This window comes from Carassius carassius, chromosome 41, assembly GCF_963082965.1.
Source record: "Carassius carassius chromosome 41, fCarCar2.1, whole genome shotgun sequence".
In the NCBI taxonomy this organism is placed as follows: domain Eukaryota; kingdom Metazoa; phylum Chordata; class Actinopteri; order Cypriniformes; family Cyprinidae; genus Carassius; species Carassius carassius.
In genome coordinates this window covers 6,401,426-6,423,291 of record NC_081795.1, presented here as the reverse complement: position 1 = coordinate 6,423,291, position 21,866 = coordinate 6,401,426, and the positions used below count along the sequence as shown (strand labels likewise).

At 35.8% G+C, this 21,866-nt stretch overlaps 1 protein-coding gene across 1 annotated transcript; it reads right to left on the bottom strand.

The window, feature by feature from the left end:
- Nucleotides 1-13,113: 13,113 nt before the first annotated feature.
- LOC132123030 (lipolysis-stimulated lipoprotein receptor-like) lies at nt 13,114-21,866 on the bottom strand. Its single transcript, XM_059533561.1, has 9 exons — nt 21,503-21,866; nt 21,082-21,201; nt 19,785-19,841; nt 16,397-16,543; nt 15,494-15,691; nt 15,101-15,229; nt 14,603-14,768; nt 14,052-14,517; nt 13,114-13,177 (listed from the first exon to the last, which is right to left on the bottom strand). The coding sequence occupies exons 1-9, from the start codon at nt 21,864-21,866 to the stop codon at nt 13,142-13,144; spliced, it is 1,683 nt and encodes a 560-aa protein (XP_059389544.1). The 3' UTR covers nt 13,114-13,141.

Genomic DNA, 21,866 nt, shown 5'->3' with positions numbered 1-21,866 from the left:
AAGAAGCAACATTAGCTCTCTTAACACACACAGACACACTCTCTTCAACAGACTCATGCACGCCGTACAGGAATTGAGAGAGAGAGAGAATTGCTCATTATGAGTGTACGACGTCAACCCTTGCGTGTTTGGTGCACATACAGGCAGCAGCACTGTTCATGATTTGACGCATCATCCACAGAACATTCATCCACGTTCACAGCGTCACACAGCTGCTTCTGATGACTTCATTCACGAGCGCTTGTCAGCAGCGTGTGCGCTTAAACATCTCCTCAAGACTTCAGAGCAGATGGGGAGTACAGATGGTGGCTGATAAATGGATTGTTCTAGAAATCTCCAAGACTATTATATTCGAAGATTCCCTTGATAGCTCATATGAGTTTGATGGAGTTATTGAACGAATGAACTTTACGAAAACAACTGTTAATCCAATTTTTATAGGTTGTCGAAAGAATGCTCCGCACACAATTGTAGTTTGAATTTACAGTAAATATAGATACAGGTAGCAGTAGGCTATTTTTTCAGTAGTTATTTATAAAAATTTTTTTATCAAATAATAGCCTAATTGTATATGGTGGTACCCCATTACCTTTCTTATGTATAAAATATTATATTATTTCTATAGCCTACTGTTTCACGCAATTTACTACATAATTGCCTATTGTTGACTGCAAGTTATGATATGATTTAAATGGATATGTCACCTTCTAAATATATTCTGTTATCATTTTCTCACCCTCATAAAAAAATAAATAAAAATACATGTAATTTTTTGGTCACCACTGACTTATAGTGCATGGATAAAAATGGATGATATATTCTTTAAAATTTATTTTTTTTCCCCACAGAAAAAAGTTAAAAAGGTTTGGAACAGCATGCAGGTAGTGAATAATGACAATCCTTGTGTCCTTGAACTACACTTATTTACCACAATGCGACCAGTTAAAAAAGTACAATTAATTCATAATAGGCCTGAACAATGTTCAAGACTAATCACCATAATGGTGACTTAAAACAAAAAAATAACTACTTACTAACACTTATTATCCAAATATCCAATGCATTTTCGCTTTTTACAGTATTTTTGAGCTATGACAGAAACAAATATAGTACAACAACTCAAATAAAAGAAGAAAAATAATTCAACACAATAGTCTTACAATTTTCTTTATGTATAAAATGTTCTCATTTCAGAAATATTTCACAAAAAAATACAGTATTTTCTTATAATGTCTGTTGAATCTTATCAATCCTGGCAATATTATTTTACAGTGCATATTGTAACAATTTAAGCCTTCCGGAAATGGCTCATCAAACAAACATCCCTAGCAGCCTTTTTTTATTCTTGTTAATCATAACCGAATAATTATAATGACACCAGCTGTTCCAGAAAAAAACTTAACTAATTTATATGCCCATCACACAAGATCTAAGAGCCAGTAAAGGGCTGTTGCTTGGAACTGAAACCCCTGGCAGTCCGCGTTAGAAAGGATGAAGCAATTCCGAAGCCAAACAAACAGACCATTCATACTCCACAAACAAGCCTTGGACCATCCAAGATACTTGCCTCATACCAGATCCAGATTCCAGTCTTGGGCTTTCCTGAAGGGGAAGAACTGGTCTCTCGGCTCCTTCTGGTTCTCCAAAGTCCTCCTGCTCTTCGTCCTTTTTCAGAGGTGCAATAATGTGGGGGGGGGGGGCAAAGAGGGAGTGTGACAAAGATAGACAGATAGGGAGAGGAGAGGATAGAGTCGTTTAGCTATAAGCTGGGTAAATGTGTGCCGTGGGCAGCCTTGAATATGCAGACATTTCCCTCAGTGCATTCTTCTTCTCTAGCCCACATCATGCATTCCTCTTCATGACATCTCTCCTTTCTACCCAGGTCAAAGCCTCTCATTCCAACCTGTCTGGGTAACACTGTTCCTCATGATTTTTGGGTGCATTTCTGATATTGGTCATAAGATACTGTTGTGAATGAGTTTGGACTGGTTTCAGCTGCAGCGGCAGGAATTCATCTTCGCATGACTAACCTTGTGAGCTAAATCTATGTGTTTATGTGGTTCATTTTAACTCAACATAAAACCATAATGAACCCTATTTATTTCTTAATGCACATTCATTGTCTTATTATGAATGATTCATAGGTGTATGTTATTCCAAAGTCTGTAAACTTTCATCAAAATGTAACTGAATTGACGTCACATACAGTAGGCCAATAGATTTGTTAACAAATAGTCATTGGTCTTTTATTCAACAAGAACACATTAATCGACCAAAAATGACCAGTAAACATATGAATAATGCTACAAAAGATTTTCGTTTCCAAATAAATGCTGTTTTTAACTTCTTATTAATCAAAGAATCCTGAAATAAATATTAGGCAGCACAAATATTTTTTACATTGATAATAAGAAATGTTTTTTATACACCATATCAGCATATTAGAATGATTTCCGAAGTGTGACAACGAAGACAGGAATAATGACTGCTGAAACTTCAGCTTTGCCATCACAGAAATAAATCACATTTTAAATCATATTCACACAGAATTAAAAAAAAAAAATTGTAATAATATTTCACATTTTTACTATTTTAACTGTATTTTTGATCAAATAAATGCAGGCTAGGTGAGCATAACAGACTGAAAATATAGATTTTTTTGGGCCATTTTATTTAATTTCAGTCGTTTTGCAATATTTTGCATATTAATATTATTTAGTCTAAATCACAATTATATATATTGGACAGTTGCTACAGAGACTCCCATAGTTTATGGAAGGGGCCGTGCGAAACAAATGCACACCATCCTGTGTGACATCAAGACGTACAACATGCCACAGCACGCCCCCCCCCCCCCCCCATTCACAAAAGCAAATCTTTTATAATGTCACTCTATAGAATGACCAATTTGCTGATTATTTTCTTTACAACCAAAAGAGAATAACAGGTAGGTTACAGAAGGGAAGTAAGTAGTATTGAGCAGGTCATATGATCTTAAAAGGGGTGATTTGATGTTGCTAAAAAGAACATTATTTGGTGTATTTGGTGTAATGAAATGTGTTAATGCGATTTAAGGTTAAAAAAACACATTATTTTCCACATACTGTACATTATTGTTTCTCCTCTATGCCCAGCCTTTTGAAACGTGACATCGTTACAAAGCTCATCGGTCTGAAAAGTGAGGTGTGCTCTGATTGGCCAGCTATCCGGTGCATTGTGATTGGATGAATGGCTCAAGCATGTGATGGAAATGTCCCGGCACGACAAGACAAAAACAATAAAAACCCATTACAAACGAGGCATTTGTTGCATCCAGTGGGGATATAAATACTGATTTTAATGACTTACACGGTCTTATTTCGCGTTCCGTATCGCACTGCGTAAACATAATACCATGTCTGCATTTGTGATCTGCTCAGAACTCGCATTTGAATCATCAGTGGTAAATCTTTTAAATATCTAAACATACTTACATACTGTGAGTCTGAAGCACCAGACTGTCCTTGCAAATATGGATCTGCCCCCTTTTATAGAAACAGACACTGGTTTCATGATTTTGCCTTCCAGATAACATAAGGGGGAAGTCGTGGCCTAGTGGTTAGAGAGTTTGACTCCAAACCTTTAGGTTGTGGGTTCAAGTCTCGGGCTGGCAAAACCATGACTTGAGCAAGGCACTGAACCCCCAAATGCTCCCCGGGCGCGCCGCAGCATAAATGGCTGCCCACTGCTCCAGGTGTGTGTTCACTGCTGTGTGTGTGCACTTTGGATGGGTTAAATGAGTATGGGTCAACATACTTGGCTGTATGTCACGTCACGTTCACTTATAACAAAGAGAGAAGAATAGTAATTTGGCTTGCTGCCCAGGGAGAGGGCTCCGAGTTCAGCATCGGAGACATATTTGGGTTGTGTTCGGAACAGTGTTGTAAATACAGCTTATCCACTGATTTCGAGTTGTGTCCTCTTTTGGAAAGCCAAACAAAAGTAGTTTCTCTTTCACAACGAAAAACACAGCTTCTCCACAAGAGCGAGAATAAAAGTTATGTCTTCTTTCTTTGCATAAACATTTGGGCTGCGTTATGCAAATCTTCCCACAACGTGACATAGACATGTGGGGGTATGTTAGAACGAGCCATTAAGGGGGTATGGTTGACTCTTAACTTTTATAAAGAATATCTCTTTGGATTTGAGATTTTAGTCTTTGCAAATTTGCAGATCTTCTTTATGCACCAAGAGTTTGTAACACTCCAAAGAGAAAGGAAAACTTGAAATCGCATCATATGACCCCTTTAAAATATCCGCTTCCACGAGGCAAGACTCTATATGTAAATTATAACACTTTTTACTGGACTACTGATATAATATTTATTGGAGTCTTTATTCAATTCAAAAAAAATTGTGCATTTTATGTATAATTGAGATAAATAACATAATTGAGGGTAATAAACTTATTATAAATGAAGGAAAATTACGGACTGCACCTTTAGACATCACTCAAGTCTTTAACAGGTTCTGTATAGACATGCACCTTGTGCTTTAGATCTCTTCAGAACAAGTCTGTTCACAGCATGCTTTGCTGTCAGCCTGTGACGTGCCCTGCGTCCATAAGCCTGGGCACCCTCTAAATTTACCAGAGGAGCAGATGGTGGTAAAAACACGACTGCTGGCCCTCCCACACTGTTTGCTGTTTATGAATGTGCACTTAGTAGGGCATATTCTCATAGTTGCATAATTTCGGTGGGAGGGATTACAAATGCCTGTGAGTCAAAACACACAACATACTAAGATAAAACCATTAGCATCATCACCAGTTTCAGTATGGAGTAACAATTTTGGGATAATTAATAAACCCACGTCGTCAAACCTCAAAACAGATCTCACACAACTCATAGATTAGCAAGGCAATAATTGATAAATGGCTAAAGTGAGAAGCAATCAATCGATGAGTCCGATTGTAAACGTCGCTCAGATTCAAAATGATCTGATCCAGGTATGTGTAATTTTCATGAAGCAGCCTACCCACATCCGGGACCCACAAGAATGCTGCCAGGATGGGGGATGCCAAAATGTCCGCTTCTTGCAACAATATCCTGTTGTGTTATTAAGTTTACTTGAATCACTCAGAAGAGCTGCCATCCACAAGATTAAAAAAATGGATAGACTCTCTATTGAAGTTTATGAACGAAATGGATATCTTTATTGTTTTGTTATTTTTAAATGTTATGTATGTAAACACACACACACACACACATATATATATGTACACAATAGTTATTTTTGGTTTTTCTGATTGGCTGAGAGCCTTCTCCAAGCAATGTGACATTCCATTGATAATAGAGCCATTTGTATCACTCATGAGTGTCATGGCGCACACCCAAATTCACTATAATTTTATAAATAATACAGTTTTTGTGTCACAGTTTTTTAAAGTGAGAATGTAGTTGTTTAGACATCAAATATGCAGTTTGTTAATAAAGATTTTCGGAGATGTGAGCTCCAGGGCGTCAGTGGCCGCCGTTCAGCGCTCATGAATCCTCTGAGAGCAGCATCACCTCAGCCAATTCTTCTGAAATTTGCAGAGGGCTCTGATGTCTAGCAGTAAGACATAAGTTGTAAGCAAGGTTATTTTTACAGTGAGCTTTTAATGAAGCAATTCAACGTTCCTGCGCTAAAGTGATGTTTTTGAATTAGTAACAGAGGACTGGGCTCAGCTGTTGAACTGTCACTGAGATTTTAATTTTTGGCGGAAGTAGTTCTACACAAAAGAACCATTTCCATACCACCTCCATTGCTAACCCTTTTCAATTTACACACTCATGCTGTTGAACTTTTGTATAAATGCAATACAACACACTTGTAGCCTTGTGATATGGCTTTGTATCAGCACATTGTGATTACCTACGGCAGAATCACAACCATGTTGATATACAGACATATCACACTGCTACTTGCTTGATACTGCTCATATATATATATATATATATATATACACACACACACATACATATATATATTATTTTTTTTTAAGTATATTGGTATATTGTATATGCTTATTTGTATATATTTAATTTTTTATTTTATTTTATTGCATATCTATTATTATAACATAAATAATAAAGTAATAATAACATTTAATTTTTTATCACATGAAATTAAAAATAAAAATATAGTCAACATTTCTGAATAATAAAAGTTTATACAATTGGATGTAATCTTAGATATGTTAATAGATATATATGAACATAGCAACTGTGCCTTATAGATAAATATTCCACAGGCATAGGGGCAGATGGCAGTCTCAGTGGTCTACCTTCACTACATAGCAGCTTCCTGTCCATGTTTCAGACTGTGAAGACAGAGGCCCAGATCCAATTTAGTAGGCTAGGCCGTCCCACACTCTTTGGGGAAAATCCACGCTAATCCACTGAAGTTACTCCTAATTTTTTTAAATAATTTTTTATAATTTGTATTTTTTGCAATGGCTGTGAGAGCATTTTGAACTTCTTGACATGGTCATTATTTCATAACCATTATTTTCATGGGTCATTTATCTGACCAGCACAAATCCAGGAAGTGTTATTATAGTGATATAACAATAGCAACGGAAAATTACTGCTTCACACCAACATCCAGTGATGTTAAAAACCTTGAAATGGAGATATTCTCTTATCTCTTGCTCGTGAAGAAAAATATCTCTTGAAACCACACATCATAAGACTACACACCAATGGAAAAATAATATATTAAAAAAATTATAAATGAATGAAGAATAAATGAATCAAAAAGAAAGGAAGTAAAACACAACACAAATGTGTGGTTGCTCTCTTGAAGCAAAACACACACACACAGCTTGCATTTGAAGATCCTTAGATTCTTCACAACAAAAGCTGTTGTTCTATGGCAAAGTATGTTTATGAGTAATTCGGAATAAATCCAACATCACGCCACTCTGCTGCTAACCTAAAGTGGGATGTGATGAAGCCCTACTACATGGTACAGTGAGTGATTGAGTGTTTGGCAGGAAAATGTTGACATGCACAGCATGACACATGTAACCATGCATAACTGAACTATTATTCCCTCTCCTTCTGTACCTGAACAACTCTGTCTTTACATCAAATTTTTTATGTTATTCAGAATACAACTCATTTGCTGACAACAACAGCATGAAATTCACATACAGCCATGATCAGCCTCGATTTACTAGTTGATCTACTATGATCTCTAATTTCGTGATATATCCAATATACTCTTATAAAGTTCTCTGTGCACTGTGCAGCAAAACATTTGAAATACCCCCCTAAAAACCATATGGAGTACCTGAGAATAATAGAAAAAGGCATTAAAATCACCTGAAATGATCTAAAATGCAATAAGACTCACCAGTCAAAAGGTTCCGGAGCTTCTCAGCTCAAAACAAGAATTAATCAGCAGATAGAAACCATGGCATGACAAGCGCTCACAATGACACGCACACATACGGATGGGATGGAGGCCTCTCTTGCTACCTTCTGTACCATGCTCCAGGCGAGGCAGGCTGGAAGAGGAGGTGGGCTTGTTTCTCTCATCCTTTCAACTCCTCCATTCTATGTGAAAATGTCAAAGGCTCAGAGCAGGGAGCATTGTTTCATCCACTCAGGCCATTCATAAACGGACACCCACTCTGCTCAACCCACAATGCAGTGCACTGTTCCTCCTGGCCGAAAGCACATGGATGTGGCAGCACAGCCAAGGTCAATGCAACCGAGAATGAAGATGCCCCCACACACTATGCATCATTTACATTGGATATTATGAGAGGAATGCAAGCATTTACATTAGAGAGCTGCTTGGAGAGTGTTCCTGTGATGGAAAGTGGCACTTTGAAACACACTGTTAATGAAAGAACTATAAAAATAAAGAACCTTTAACATCCATGAAACATTTCCATAGCACATAAGGTTCTTTATAGTGGAAAAAGGTTCTTCAGATTGTTCAAACGTTCTTTTTAGAACACAGAAATCAATATGCTGATCTGACATTTAATACATCTTATGTACCTTAAAAGCTTTAAAATAACTTTTAAATGTAAAATCAAGAGAACCTCTGTAGAACATTTAAAGATAGTTCTTTGGACATTCTTTAGATCACATTTAAGTTCTTCTAATCAACATATTGCCTTCTAAGTTCTTTAAAGCACCAGTGCATAGATGGTATTTCTTAAGATTATTATGTGATCTGGCTTCCACAAACCTTTTGATTCTTACAGGCACTTTGGTTTTTTAGGAATGTGTGGCCACAGAACTAACCATAGTACATCACCAAAAATATCATCACCAAAAGGGACTGAAGTAACATCTGACATGACAGAAACTCAAACACAACTGAGGTGCTTCTAATCATTAACTAAAATATGTTTAAGCCTGTTGAGTTGCCATTAAACAGCACTGTGTCCAGCCGTCTTGATGAAAACACCCTGTTCCAGTTATTCCAGTTACAACACTCTGCACCAGAGAAATAAGTCAATCAGTATAGACTTAACTGCTCCAGATCTTCAACAAACACCACACACAGACACTCCTGTCCCTTGTGCTTCTGTGCATAGTGGCTATTGTTTAGGCCGTCCCGGGGAGAGAACAGAACGGCCAGGCTGGAGCCTGACACCGCACAACACAGGGAAGTTGATGCGCACAGCTAATTGTCTTAAAAATCACAATCACCCATTCACACCTTCCATTTCACTGCCTTTCTTTTGTGAATGTTACAGTCATTATTAATATGTAAAACATACATGAGGATGTGATTGTAAAAATACTTGAGATTAAAGGAAGAGTTCACCCAAAAATAAACACTCTGGCATCATTTACTCATCCTCATGATGTTTCAAATCTGTATACATTTTTTTTTCTGTGGTACACAAAAAGATATTTTGAAGCATGTCGGTATCAGAACAGTTGGGACAAAGAATACTGTGGAAGTCAATGGGACCCAAAACTTTTTGGTTACCAACATTAACATCTTTATAAAGTCATATCAAAAGTCATACAAGTTTGGAATGACACGACTGAATAAATGATGACAGAATATTTTTTGGGGGGGCTGATATAAACACAACGCACAATGACGTTACTAGCAAACAACATTCTTAAGCCAGGAAATTGGTCTTCAAAAGGGGGTCTGCTAATTGCCTACAAATTTCATTAAAGAAATATATATACATATATATATACACATATATAGTTAATGTCAAGCAAATCTAATATATATTTAATATTATTAATTGGGCCATTCTATAGTGTCTCAGCCATCTATATTGTCTGTCTCCACAAAGACTATAGGAGGACAATGGATCCTTTTTTTCCCCCCAGCACTAAGTGCCCTCACCCCATATCTACAGCAGGGCAAGAGCTCAGGCCTCCAGGCACGCTGACCTCATGGCTCGAACCGAGGCCCGTGTGGGCCAGTGTGTGTGTGTGTGTGTGTGTGTGTGTGTGTGTGTGTGTGTGACTGGAGCAGTGTGATCATAGATGCAGCAGTAATGGTGAAAAGCCCGACTCATGTGGGTTTAAGATCTGTAAACTCGCACATACATACAATACATACATATATAATGCATTTTATATACATATAAAATTTGTCCTTCTGCTTCACTACTGTTCTTTTGGTTTTCTATGTAAACGCTTTGTTTACATAGAACTAATCAATTCTCTTTCTGGCTCAGACTGCATTGGTTATGCTTATGGGTCTGTCACGTGGTTAAGGAATTTCTCGAGAACCCGAAAGACTCATGAGATGAACTAATCAATTCTCTTTCCGGCTCAGACTCCATTGACTGAAACAGCTGAACTAGACTAATTCCAGTACAGAACCTATAGAATTTTGGGTATGCGCGACTGGACGAAGTCCGTTCTTCCCGAGTCACATTAAAGATTCGTTCAAAATGAAAGAAATCATTCAAGAATGACCCATCACTAACTGGCATCAGAAGAAAACACCAAAGTGAAACGTTTTATAGATTTTTTATATAAGCACAAAATAGAAAATCGGAAAATGAAGCTTTATCCGATTTTTTCATTTTGGTTTTGGAAACAAATAAAAAAAAAACAAGTCAAGTTTCAATTAGAAAAACGAAAGAACGAATGATACACTTATTACTCTACTATAACTTATGCCTGTTTCAATGGAATATTTTTACTCAAATCAAAGGAAATAGTGACTAGATATTCCGTTGAGCAACTGCCAGATTATAGTAATATTGATTGCTTCAAAGCTAGTTTGTAAAACTTTATACAAGAAAACAGTGTGCGAACAACCATGACTGGCCTAAGATCAATAGAAACAAGATGCATTTTACAACATTATTCCATATATTTTTCAAAATTCTCATTAAGGATAAGCCTAGTGACCTTAAAATGTTTTTGGACACTTAAAGATGTCATTGCATGAGATAATAAATATCAATCCAAATGGCATCTGCAAATAATTTTTTTTTTTTTGCCAAAAGGTCCAATTTTCAATGGCTCTGAGAAGTTCTAGAAGCAGAGTAACCACAGGTGTAAAGAAACATATTAATTATGAACAAGTGCCACAAAGAGTACTTAATTAAAAAAAAAAATAGATTTTTATTAGGATCTTTTTAAACCCTAACAAACTTATAATTGTTTTGCTAAATGTGTTTTATGCTGTTTTCTTAAAAAAGGAAACACCATTTGGTTTGAAATCTACTACAATCCACTATAATGACATTGGCACATGATTAAGTGTGGGTTAAATGCACAAATACTTTTACAAAGCATGAAATACTACTTCATTAATTGTAACAACTAAACTGAACTACAGTCCACAAGCACAATAGAAATTGCGAATGAGGCAGCTAGCACTAAGAGTAATGGGTCATACAATTAATATTGTGCACTTGGAAAAGTGCAAATGCCAGATGACAACACACTTCACATCTCCAAAAACTACTGGACATTCATCCACAGCAGGGTTTGATTCACTGGCAGGTAGCCAAGAGAGAAACAGGCAAACATTATCCTACTTAAGAGATTAAATCCTTTTAGGCCTTGACTAAAACATTTTGAATGACCAAAACATCAAATCTCAATGCATTTCCCTGGTTTGGATACATAATCATTTTGAGAATAAACATCATTCCTTCTCTGAACCACAGTGCCATTACATCACATGCTCCAATATTCAGTACTGTAATGCAAACAACTGAGCAGCTCTTGTGTTTGGGGAAAAAAGCTGATTTCGTAAAGTTTAACAATAACATAATAAAGTAATAAATAATAGGTGTTTAGCACTTCTGTCTATAAAGTAGTTGCACACAGCCTTCAAATATGTAAATACAATAAATAAAATATAAATATAAATAAATATATATAAAATAGTTTTTCTAATATCTGATAATAAAATATTGTTAAATAACATAAAATGTTAAATATTAAATAAAGCAGTAAAATGTCATAAAAACAAATTATAGTTAAAAAATATATATTATATAAAGTAACATAATTCTCACTATAAATCACAACATGCTAAATAATGCCAAATAATTCTAACATTTCTTGACCTCACACATATGTGCTTGTCATGTCATTTATGGATGCTGGCTTAAAAATATCAGACTTACCTTATCAGATGTTCTTGTGTGTAAACAAGCAGACAGAATGCCTATAACTCAAGAGCAATGCCAGTTTCTTTTTTCTATTGAATCTCAAACCCTCCCACCCTGCCTCTCTCTCTCTCTTTCTACCACCCCTCTCTCTATCTGGTGCCATGTGCCGCTGACACATGATTGTTATTGTGGTTTCACATTAGCACCATGATTAGTAATGACTCGATTTAACAAACAGAAAAACACCACTGCAGCAAACTGAATCACAACAAATGTTACTGTATTTCAAAGAGAAACTGGAAAATAATCATTTTATGATTTATTCTGGCCTGTTTTGCAAAATTATTCACATACCACCAGTCCATGTTGGTTTGAATATGCTTCTCATGTAGTGTTACACTCAACCCTGCAATGTAATTGTTCGAGAAAACAATTAACAAATGTTAATTACTCGGATGTTTTAACAAGACCACATAAGTACAAACAGATCTGCTTTTAAACAGCTGTCTGAACCGTGGGGGTCAGCTGCCCTCTAGCTGATGCTGTTTCTTAAGTAGCTCTCACCTAACTGGCTGTCTATCTGAAGGAATGGCTGCTTTAAGACACCAGATGGATGAAAGCTTCGATGGCTACCTCTCTGCTGTGATCTTGGCAGGCCACCAATGTTGGATTTCAGAAAGTACGTTTCACTCTGAGACTGAGGCAGTTGTTGGTCCTTCTCCATCTGGGTTAGAAAAGATGCTTTTTTATGTTAAACTAGCCAGGCAGCACCAAGATAACAGACTAGATGTGCTAACACCTAAAAGAAAGCACTCTTTTATATACGTGTTAAAATGTGTAAAAAAACTAATTAGGCTTCTAGTCTGTAGAGACAGCAATGTACAGCACAAATGACATTTAAACTGGCAGCTTAAAACAAGAACTTTAACTTAAGAACAAGTTACATTTGAATGCATATTCATAAACATAATAATAAAATACCTTGGCTCAGTGATAATGAATAAAAGAAAAAAAATGCTTTCATGTGCATATGAAATCAGTATGGCATTTCCTGACATTATTGTACATGGATAGTAAATTGCCATCTAGTGGTCGCAATCCAGAAACACCAAACAATGTTAAATAATGTCACTTTGATCCCTAACAAGACAACACACCTAAATACAATAGAAAAGTTTTATTGAAAATTTACATTACATGACTGTACAAAAATAGAAAAATTATGAACCACTGTATGAAATGTGAGATTATAGTGAAAAAAAGAAGAAAGAAATTAATGGGAGGAACCAAACTATAAAAACCATAAATGCATCAGTTGTTTCAAATCTGCCATTACATATTAATAAATTAGCCATTTTTACATTCAAATATCCCATAAAAATTCAAGACATCTAAATATAAACCAAGAATCCTCTCAGCATTCAAGCCAAACAAATACACACATGTAAGTGGCATGAAATGACAGAGGAAACATACACAGCTGCATCATTTACACACACACACACACACACACACACACACAAACACATTTCCACCTGTGCGTCACACCACCATACTCTCCCTGCTCACAGCTCCATTCTGGACAAAGAAAACACAGCAGAACTTTGTATTAGTATAAATATATAAAATGACTGAACATTAAAGCACTGTATCCTTATCTGCTGAGCTTAACTTAACACCGACAAAGAAAAAAAGCCAGAATTTGCAATGGAAAATGACCAGAAAAATGTTTTATTTTCATTAATTTTTAGAATGTTTCACCTAAAGGAGGAAGCTTGTTTTAATCATGATAGCATGTCCCAGTTTTTTTTTTTCTCAGCAGTGCCTTTGACTCCGGTCTTGCTTAACTCTGAGCCTAGGCACATAAAATAGCTAACTAAACATTCAGCTTCTTGCCATTCAGCTGTGAATAACCCTCTTGTCATTTTGCATACTTGTTTCTTTCTAGTATCACTGCTTGCAAAATAATTTTTTAATATTTTGCTATTCTGCATCATTCTTACTCATATTTACTTATATATATACACAATATGTTATTTGCTTGCATAATGTTTACATATAGAATACTTCACATTCTGTACTATTCTGAAACACATTACATAACATGATTATTGCACAACAGTGATCAACTGAACTATAGTTTAATATGAATATAAATAAAAGTTAAACTCAGCCAGGTACTAATAAACCAGTTAAGTATTATTTATATACTATTATAATATTTATTAACATTTTGAATTAGCATTTATTTTTCATTTTCATAAACAAAAACATTTTTAATAGGTTTAGTATTAGTAAACATTAACAACACCAGGAAAGTCACCTGGTTTTAGCTGGATCTTCAAAAGGCGTTTTCAGTTAGGAAATTCATTGTCAAAACAACAACCTACAATATAATAATGAAATAAACAATACATACGTTTTAATAAGCTCTTTTGAATCTGGCTCTTACCTTTTTTAAGTTGCTCTTCTTGGACGATGGCAAACTGTCACTGTCCTCAGTGTAGGGAGGGGGAGGAGGTGTGAAGTTGCTATGGTTTCCATGATGATTAGGGTTTCCGGAGGGTGGGATGAGCGGCAGAGGTGGTGGTCCACTGTGTGGCCCCCTGTAGCGGTCAGAACGGTCGCTCTTGCTATCAAGCCGCTCACGGCTGCGGCCTCTCTGCTGCTCGCCCAGCTTATTTTTTTCCATGGCTTCCCTCAGAAAGCTGTCATCGTATGCATCCCGGCCTCCACGACCACGATCACGCTCCAGATCCATCAGTTCATCACGACTATGGCTACGCCTGCCCTGAAAACCGGCCCCATGGGATGAGTCTCTACGCTGAGGACGAGCATCATGAGAGTAATCACGGCGCCAATGATCATCAAAGACACGGTCGTATCCTCGTCCACTGCTGCTCCACTCATCATCCGAACTGGACAGAGAAAAGTCATGAGTCAAGAAGGACTGTCAAGTTAATGCATTCATTTAGCATGATTCGAAACAATTCAGTCACTTACCCTCTTCTGCCATCTCGGCATGCAGGCGCATAGTCATCTCTATCTCCGTAATTGTGGCTGTTATCGTCCAAATTTTCCGTGGCGTATTCACGTCCTCGATAGTCAAGTAACCATCTGGGCTCATCCCGTCGGATGTGCTGAGAGCTCACCTTATTCACACCATCCACTGTTGGATAGATGGGAAAAACAGAATAAGACCAAAAGATTAAAAAGGTTGTAATATACTGAACACCTACAAATCATCCCCCAACCTTGGAAAAACAGAGAATCTACAGGAAACAAAGTTTAAACAGAGTTTGTTTCCTTTAGATTGGCTGTGGACTTTAACACACACAGGTAGGACATGTTTGTGAATCCCTAATCCTGTCAAAAATGGGTTGATTTAAATGTTCAGGAAACAGTAGAGAATCTTGATCCAGGAACATGTTCTACGCAAGCCAACACTTTTTTATAACCCAACCCTCGGAGTGAAAGATCGTGCCCATCTCCAGAACTCACGATGACTGTATTTGCCTGGAGTGTTCACTGGGCGACTGGGGTCGAGGTTGGCCAGATCTTGCTCCATATAGTAAAGCACCTGAGTTGGGTTTCCATCTTGGTTGGCCTGAACACGGTATCCACTACGGTCTGAAAAACAACACCAACATTAGCTGCGAATCAGAAAGCTTCAAAGGGATGAAGTCACTTAAAATGTTATAGATGGATCGATATAGTGACGTAGTGAAGATCCTATCACTTACTTCCTGCTCCATTGTGGTGTTGCAGGAGCGGCAAATGAGATCCTGCCTCAATTGGAGCAGGACAAACAAATGATCAAACAATTACACTTATTGAAGTAAAGAGTGTCATCAAACTGCAGTTTTTTTTAAGGAAAATAGAGGATGAGTCTACCTGAGCTGGCTCTGTCAAAGTCTTTGCCATAGCCATTGAAGGGAGGACCAGCAACACCCAACTGCATAGGGAGCATGGGTACGCCCGGCGCAGCTCCAACAACTCCATTAGTTGGCTGGCCATACATGCTTTGGACATAGACGGTGTGTGCATACTGACTGGGGATGCCAGACTTTACCATTTTACCAGCCTCATACACTGGGAAGAAGTTAATTTAACATGTTAATTTAGCACAACTAATAATTTAAAGCAAAAATGCCAAAATTTATGTTAACATATGGAGGCTTTTCTTTGCAAATATTCATACATGCATTTTTTTTACAATTCATTTTATTAATTAATTATATCATGTAATAAATTACTGTAGATTATATATTGTTAATCAACTGAAAGCCTTAATAAAAACAATTCACACAAAAAAGAATTTTGCTAAACTTTACTGGAAAACATTTTACCACATTCAGAGTTATCGCTAACTATAAAAAAAAAACTATTGAAAAGTTTTGTTAAAGCTGAAATAAAATAAAATATAAATATTAGATGAAAAACAAACTGAAAAAAAGGAGAAAGTTTACTACAAACTGGAAATAAAAACTAAAACTGAACTAAAGCAAAAACTAAAATAAACCTTAAAATAATTATAATAGTAAAGAAAAAAAACTAATAAAAATGACAAAAGCAAATAGCAAAATTACTAAATATTTAACTAAAATTTAAACTGAAAAATAAAGAATAAAATAGAATTTAAATAATATGAAAATAACACTGATGCGAATTAATCATCGGCCGATATATATCGTGCACCCCTATTTTATTGCCGTTTCATTCAGTTTGATCTTCCTAAACAGGGCATTTCTGGCTAAAGGGGAAGTGAAAGTGAAAGTGAAAGTGGTGTGGACTCACATGCGCGGGGACAGCAGCAGCGCTCCGGGCAGCAGGGGCAGCTAACATAACAGCAGCAGGTGTGAGGGCAACACTGACACCAGCAGATACCAATCAGGAGCAACAACAGGAGGAATCCCAGGACCACCAACATCACTAACGACCAGTCTGGAGAACGAGAAGAGGAAAAAATAAATAAACATTTGGAGGAAAGAGTCAAATCTCTTGCATCAGATACTAAACAGAAGAATGAAGGCATTAAACAGAAAATACCAAAAATACAAATGTGTAAATGCAATACTGGCTTAATTTCTGTTTCATGAGATTTTATTTCTGTTTCATAACTTATTTTAGTACTTTTCCCCCATCCCTGATGTTAAATGTCATGGGATGTGTGCATTCACATGTCTGTCAGTTCTGCAATCAAAAATTAAAAAAAAAAAAAAGGAAAAAAAAAAAAGTATATGACACACATAAAGAAAAACCAGCCGAACAGGTTTTGCCTCACAACACTCTGCCAGGGCTCGATTCCAGCATGCACCACAACAACATCCTACATGCACAGACACAGCATGACTCATGTGCAAACGCAGATCTTAGAATCTATTCCACAATCTTGATGGAGGAACAAACCATCAAAATAAAATCCAATACTTCTCCAATTTGTTCAGTTAGAATATCCATAACAATCTCAACCAAATTATAGGATTATGCAAATCTAGGCAAGTATGCAATAATAAATAGTCAGTTGGCTAACTGTAAATTGCCCTTCTTTTTAACGACTGCGTACAAAATAAATAAATAAATAAATGGATCTTTAATATTGTTTTGAGCAGAAATTGGTTTATTATGTGAGAAGTAGGAGGTTGTGGAGTGATGATAGAGATATGAAACTAGATATGAAACTGTTGTCTCAGGCATTATGCAAAGATATTTAACCACAGAATGCTGCCAATAGGAATCAAGCATTCAAATAAGATGTATAATAGTTAGCACCTGATCTCATTCGGTGTACACAACATACTTAATTTGACACAAATAAAAACAAGGCTGTAAGTGACAGAAGTACATTTCATTCAATATGTTGTAAAATCTCATTTTCAGTGTTTTATCTGCTGGAGGCTAATCCATGTTTTATAATGGGAGTGGATGATAGCTCAAAATGTAAAGTCCAAAAAAATGGCACCCATCCATTATAAAAGAAGTCCACATGGCTCTGCGATGCGTATGTGTAAGAAAAATATAGAAATTTGAAACTTTATAAACTGTAATCGCTAGCTTCCGCTAAATGTCGTACATACGTTTAGGAGAGAGTGGCGTCCTGTGGATAATGTAGGATGTAGGCATAGCATAAGCTCCGGTGAGAATATGCTAGTCTCGCGAGAAACAAGTTTATTTACAGCAAAGGAAAACAAGTGTCCTCTTGGCTTATACTGAAATCCTTCAACATTTTTCTTTACAAATCCTCGTTTTGTACTACCGTATTTTTCGGACTATAAGTCGCACCCGAGTATAAGTCGCATCAGTCCAAAAATACGTCATGATGAGGGAAAAAACATATATAAGTCGCACCGGACTAGAAGTCACATTTATTTAGACCCAAGAACCAAGAGAAAACATTACCGTCTACAGCCGCGAGAGGGCGCTATATGCTGCTTAGTGTAGACTACAGGAGCACTGAGCAGCATAGAGCGCCCTCTCGTGGCTGTAGACGGTAATGTTTTCTGTTAGTTAATTTCTCTTGGTTCATGTCAAATTAATTTTGATAAATAAGCCGCACCTGACTGTAAGTCGCAGGACCAGCCAAACTATGAAAAAAAGTGTGACTTATAGTCCGGAAAATACGGTACTAAATCATGACCGTTGTTTTGTTTTGCTCTCTCCTCTGCACTTCCATTTTTGTCACTTCTGCATTTGTCACCGTGTTTTCTATGTCCTATGTCATCCGCTGGACACCACTCTCTCGTGAACGAATGTACAACAGTAAGTGGAAGCTAGAGATTAAGCTATATATAAAGTTGTAAATATGGATATTTGTCTTAAACACATTACATTGCTTCAGAAGGCTTTTATTAACCCCTGCAGGCTGCAGCTGTGTGGACTTCTTTTATAATGGATGGGTGCAATTTTTTGGACTTAAAATTTTGGGCTTCCATCCACTCCCATTATAGAGCATGGATTAGCCTGGACATTATTTAATATAACTCTGACTGTATTTATCTTAAAGAAGATAATAGACCTCATATAGACCTCAAAATCATGGGGTAAATTTCATTATTTGGTGAACTATCTCTTTAAAGGACACAATTACACAACATTTTGAACACACTGTTCTTCCATCCCATTAAAACCTTGTTTATGGAAAAAAAAATAAAAAAAATAAAATAAAAATAAATAAATAAATATATATATATATATATATATATATATATATATATATATATATATATATATATATATATATATATATATATATATATATATATATATATATATATATATATATATATATATATATATACACACACATTTATATACATACACACATACACAAACACACACACACACACACACACACACACACACACACACACACACACACACACACACACACACACACACTACCAGACAAAAGTTTAGGATCAGAATGAATTTTAATGTTTTAAAATAGTTTCTTATGCTCATCGAGGCTGCATTTATTTGATCAAAAATAAAGGAAATTTTTTTTATTGTGAATTATTATTATGATGTAATATAGCGTTTTTCAATTTTAGCATACATTAAAATTGAATTCATTCCTGTGATGCAAAGCTGAATTTTCAGCATCATTATTCCAGTCTTCAGTGCCACATGCTCTTCAGAAATCATTCTCATATCCTGATTTATTATCAGTGCTGGAAACTGTTGGGCTGCTTCATATTATTTTGGAACATGTAATACTTTCTTTCAGGAATCTTTGATGAAAAATAAAATAAAAAGAAGAGCATTTATTTAAAATAAAAATCTTTTCTAACAATACACACTACAGTTAAAAAGTTTGTGGCCAGTAAATTATTATTCTTTCTTTTGTTTTTTAGAAATTACAATTTTATTTTATTATTACTGTTTTTTTTTCTGTATTTTTAATCAAATAAATGCAGCCTTGATGAGCATAAGAGACTTCATTAAAAACATTACAGTGATCCCAAACTTTTGACCGCCTTTGTGTATATGTGTATATATATATATATATATATATATATATATATATATATATATATATATATATATATATATCTTTTACTCTAAGATCTATAGTTGTTGTTTTTCTAGTCTAAAGCTGTAAGGAACAAGACTGACTATGGATGGTGAAGGATTCAAGTATAGCTTCAAACTTAAACAGACATCTAGAGAGAAGCACTTATTCTACCTTCCATGACCAGTAAATCAATGCCAGGCAGCAGGTCTGTAGTATTTGACTTTCTCTCTGTGAAAAAAAGACAAAGCCATAATTACTGAAAAAGGCCATACAGTATCAGCCCAAAAAGAGAGAAAAAAAAACTGGCCTTTAAGTTAACATTACTTTACTACTTTTACTGCTACTATACTATTAATATTAGCCCTAATCAATATATTATTGCTTTCTATGACAAGACAGAAATTGACTTGAAGCAAACAGTGATCTTCCAGGTAGAATATAAATTATAAAAAAAAACAATTATAATTAAATAATACAAAACATCACAAACAATAAAAAACAAACAACTTTTTTTTAAATCATCAACAATTTCCAATTAAAACAGCCCTAATTCCTCACATACGCAAAAATCCATCAAACACTACAAAATCTGAATTAGTGACCATGTGCTTGTGTGTGTGAAATGTTTAAATGTTTGGTGTCTGTCAGTGTGAGTTTGTTTGTGGGAAGTAGGGATGCAACGATACCATTTTTTTCAGAATCGATCCGATCCGATCTGGAAAATTCTGAGTATCTGCTGATAACGATTCAATCCGATACCAGCACAGTCCCAGTTGTTTTTTTTTAAATCAATGTATAATTTCTTTACTTGTCTGTGTTGACCTGATTGTCACTCTTTTGTGTGTTAAACACAATATACTACATATAGACAACTTCATTTTAATCAAAAATAACAAATGAAAAAAATATGTGTGACCCTGGACCACAAAACCAGTCTTTAGTCGCTGGGGTATATTTGTAGCAACAGCCAAAAATACATCGTATGGGTCAAAATTATAGATTTTTTTTTTTAATGAAAAAAATAAATATCATTAGGATATTAAGAAAAGATCAATGTCCCTGAAGATAATTAGTAAATTTCCAAATGTAAATATATTGAAACTTAATTTTTGATAAGTAATATGCATTGCTAAGAACTTCATTTAGACAACTTTAAATGTGATTTTCTCAATATTTAGATTTTTTTGCACCCTCAGATTCCAGATTTTAAAATAGTTATATCTCGTCCAAATATTGTCCTATCCTAGCAAACCATACATCAACGGAAAGATTAGCATTTAGGTGCTTTATCATGTTTTTGTTCCTTTCGTGGGGCTCAACAATTACACAGAATAGTATACACACAATGTCAGATTTGGATCGGTCTCATCAGACCGATACCTGATCCAGCAGAAAATGCCAGTATCGGAGCAGATACTGATACTGAGTATTAGATCGATGCATCCCTAGTGAGAAGGTAAACACCTACCAAGCACAATGAGTTCTGTAAAACACTCGCCATTCCCTGAAAGGTCCTGGGACGAAACAACACTACAGACGTACACTCCACTGTCACCCCACGCGGTCTGAGCAATGTTAAGATCTGCATCTATAAATTAAAAAAATTAATAAAATCATATGTACAATGTACATATTTGAAATCTTTGCAAGTTTCATGGCAAATAGAATTTAGCCAGGCTAAATCAGGCAAATTTACACAGGTGTGGTGGTAATGAAGATAAAAAAAAACTAATATATAAATACAGGTTTATGAATAATAACATTAAAAAATATAATAATATATAAAATAAAGAAATTAAATTAAAATGTATTAAATTAATAATGTACATTAAATAATAATAAATAAAAAAACTGACACAAAATACTTTCAGAATCTAAAGTCAACTTACTATTTGTGATGCTGATCTGACGGCCCTGGTACGCGCTCCCAAGTGTGACCGCCATTTGTTTTGAAGCTAATATGTGAACGGTCCTGACACTGTCTGAACACTCTATGTTGGGGTTGTAGTTTGGGTTGTAGTTTGGGTTGGACTGAGCGATGGCATTGTCAACACTACTGGGGTTTAATGCAGCTTGTATCGGGTCTCTGCAGTAGGACTTGTATTTCCAGCTGATCAGTGGTTGGCTTTTACCCGTGGTAGAGAAATCACAGCGGAGTGTGACCGGCTGGAATAATATGACAACGTACCGTGGGTAAGGGCAGACCACGTTGACTGCTGTGGTGCAGCCTGTAGAGGAAACACATTTGAACAT

Excerpts from the sequence above, each read along its gene's own strand:
- LOC132123030 (XM_059533561.1), bottom strand. The coding sequence starts at position 21,866 with ATGTTCAAATGTGTTTCCTCTACAGGCTGCACCACAGCAGTCAACGTG. Across the intron at positions 14,518-14,602 it reads TGCCGAGATGGCAGAAGAGG|TTCGGATGATGAGTGGAGCA; the intron begins GTAAGTGACTGA and ends TTCTCTGTCCAG. Across the intron at positions 13,178-14,051 it reads AGAAGAGCAACTTAAAAAAG|AATGGAGCTGTGAGCAGGGA; the intron begins GTAAGAGCCAGA and ends TTCTTTGTCCAG.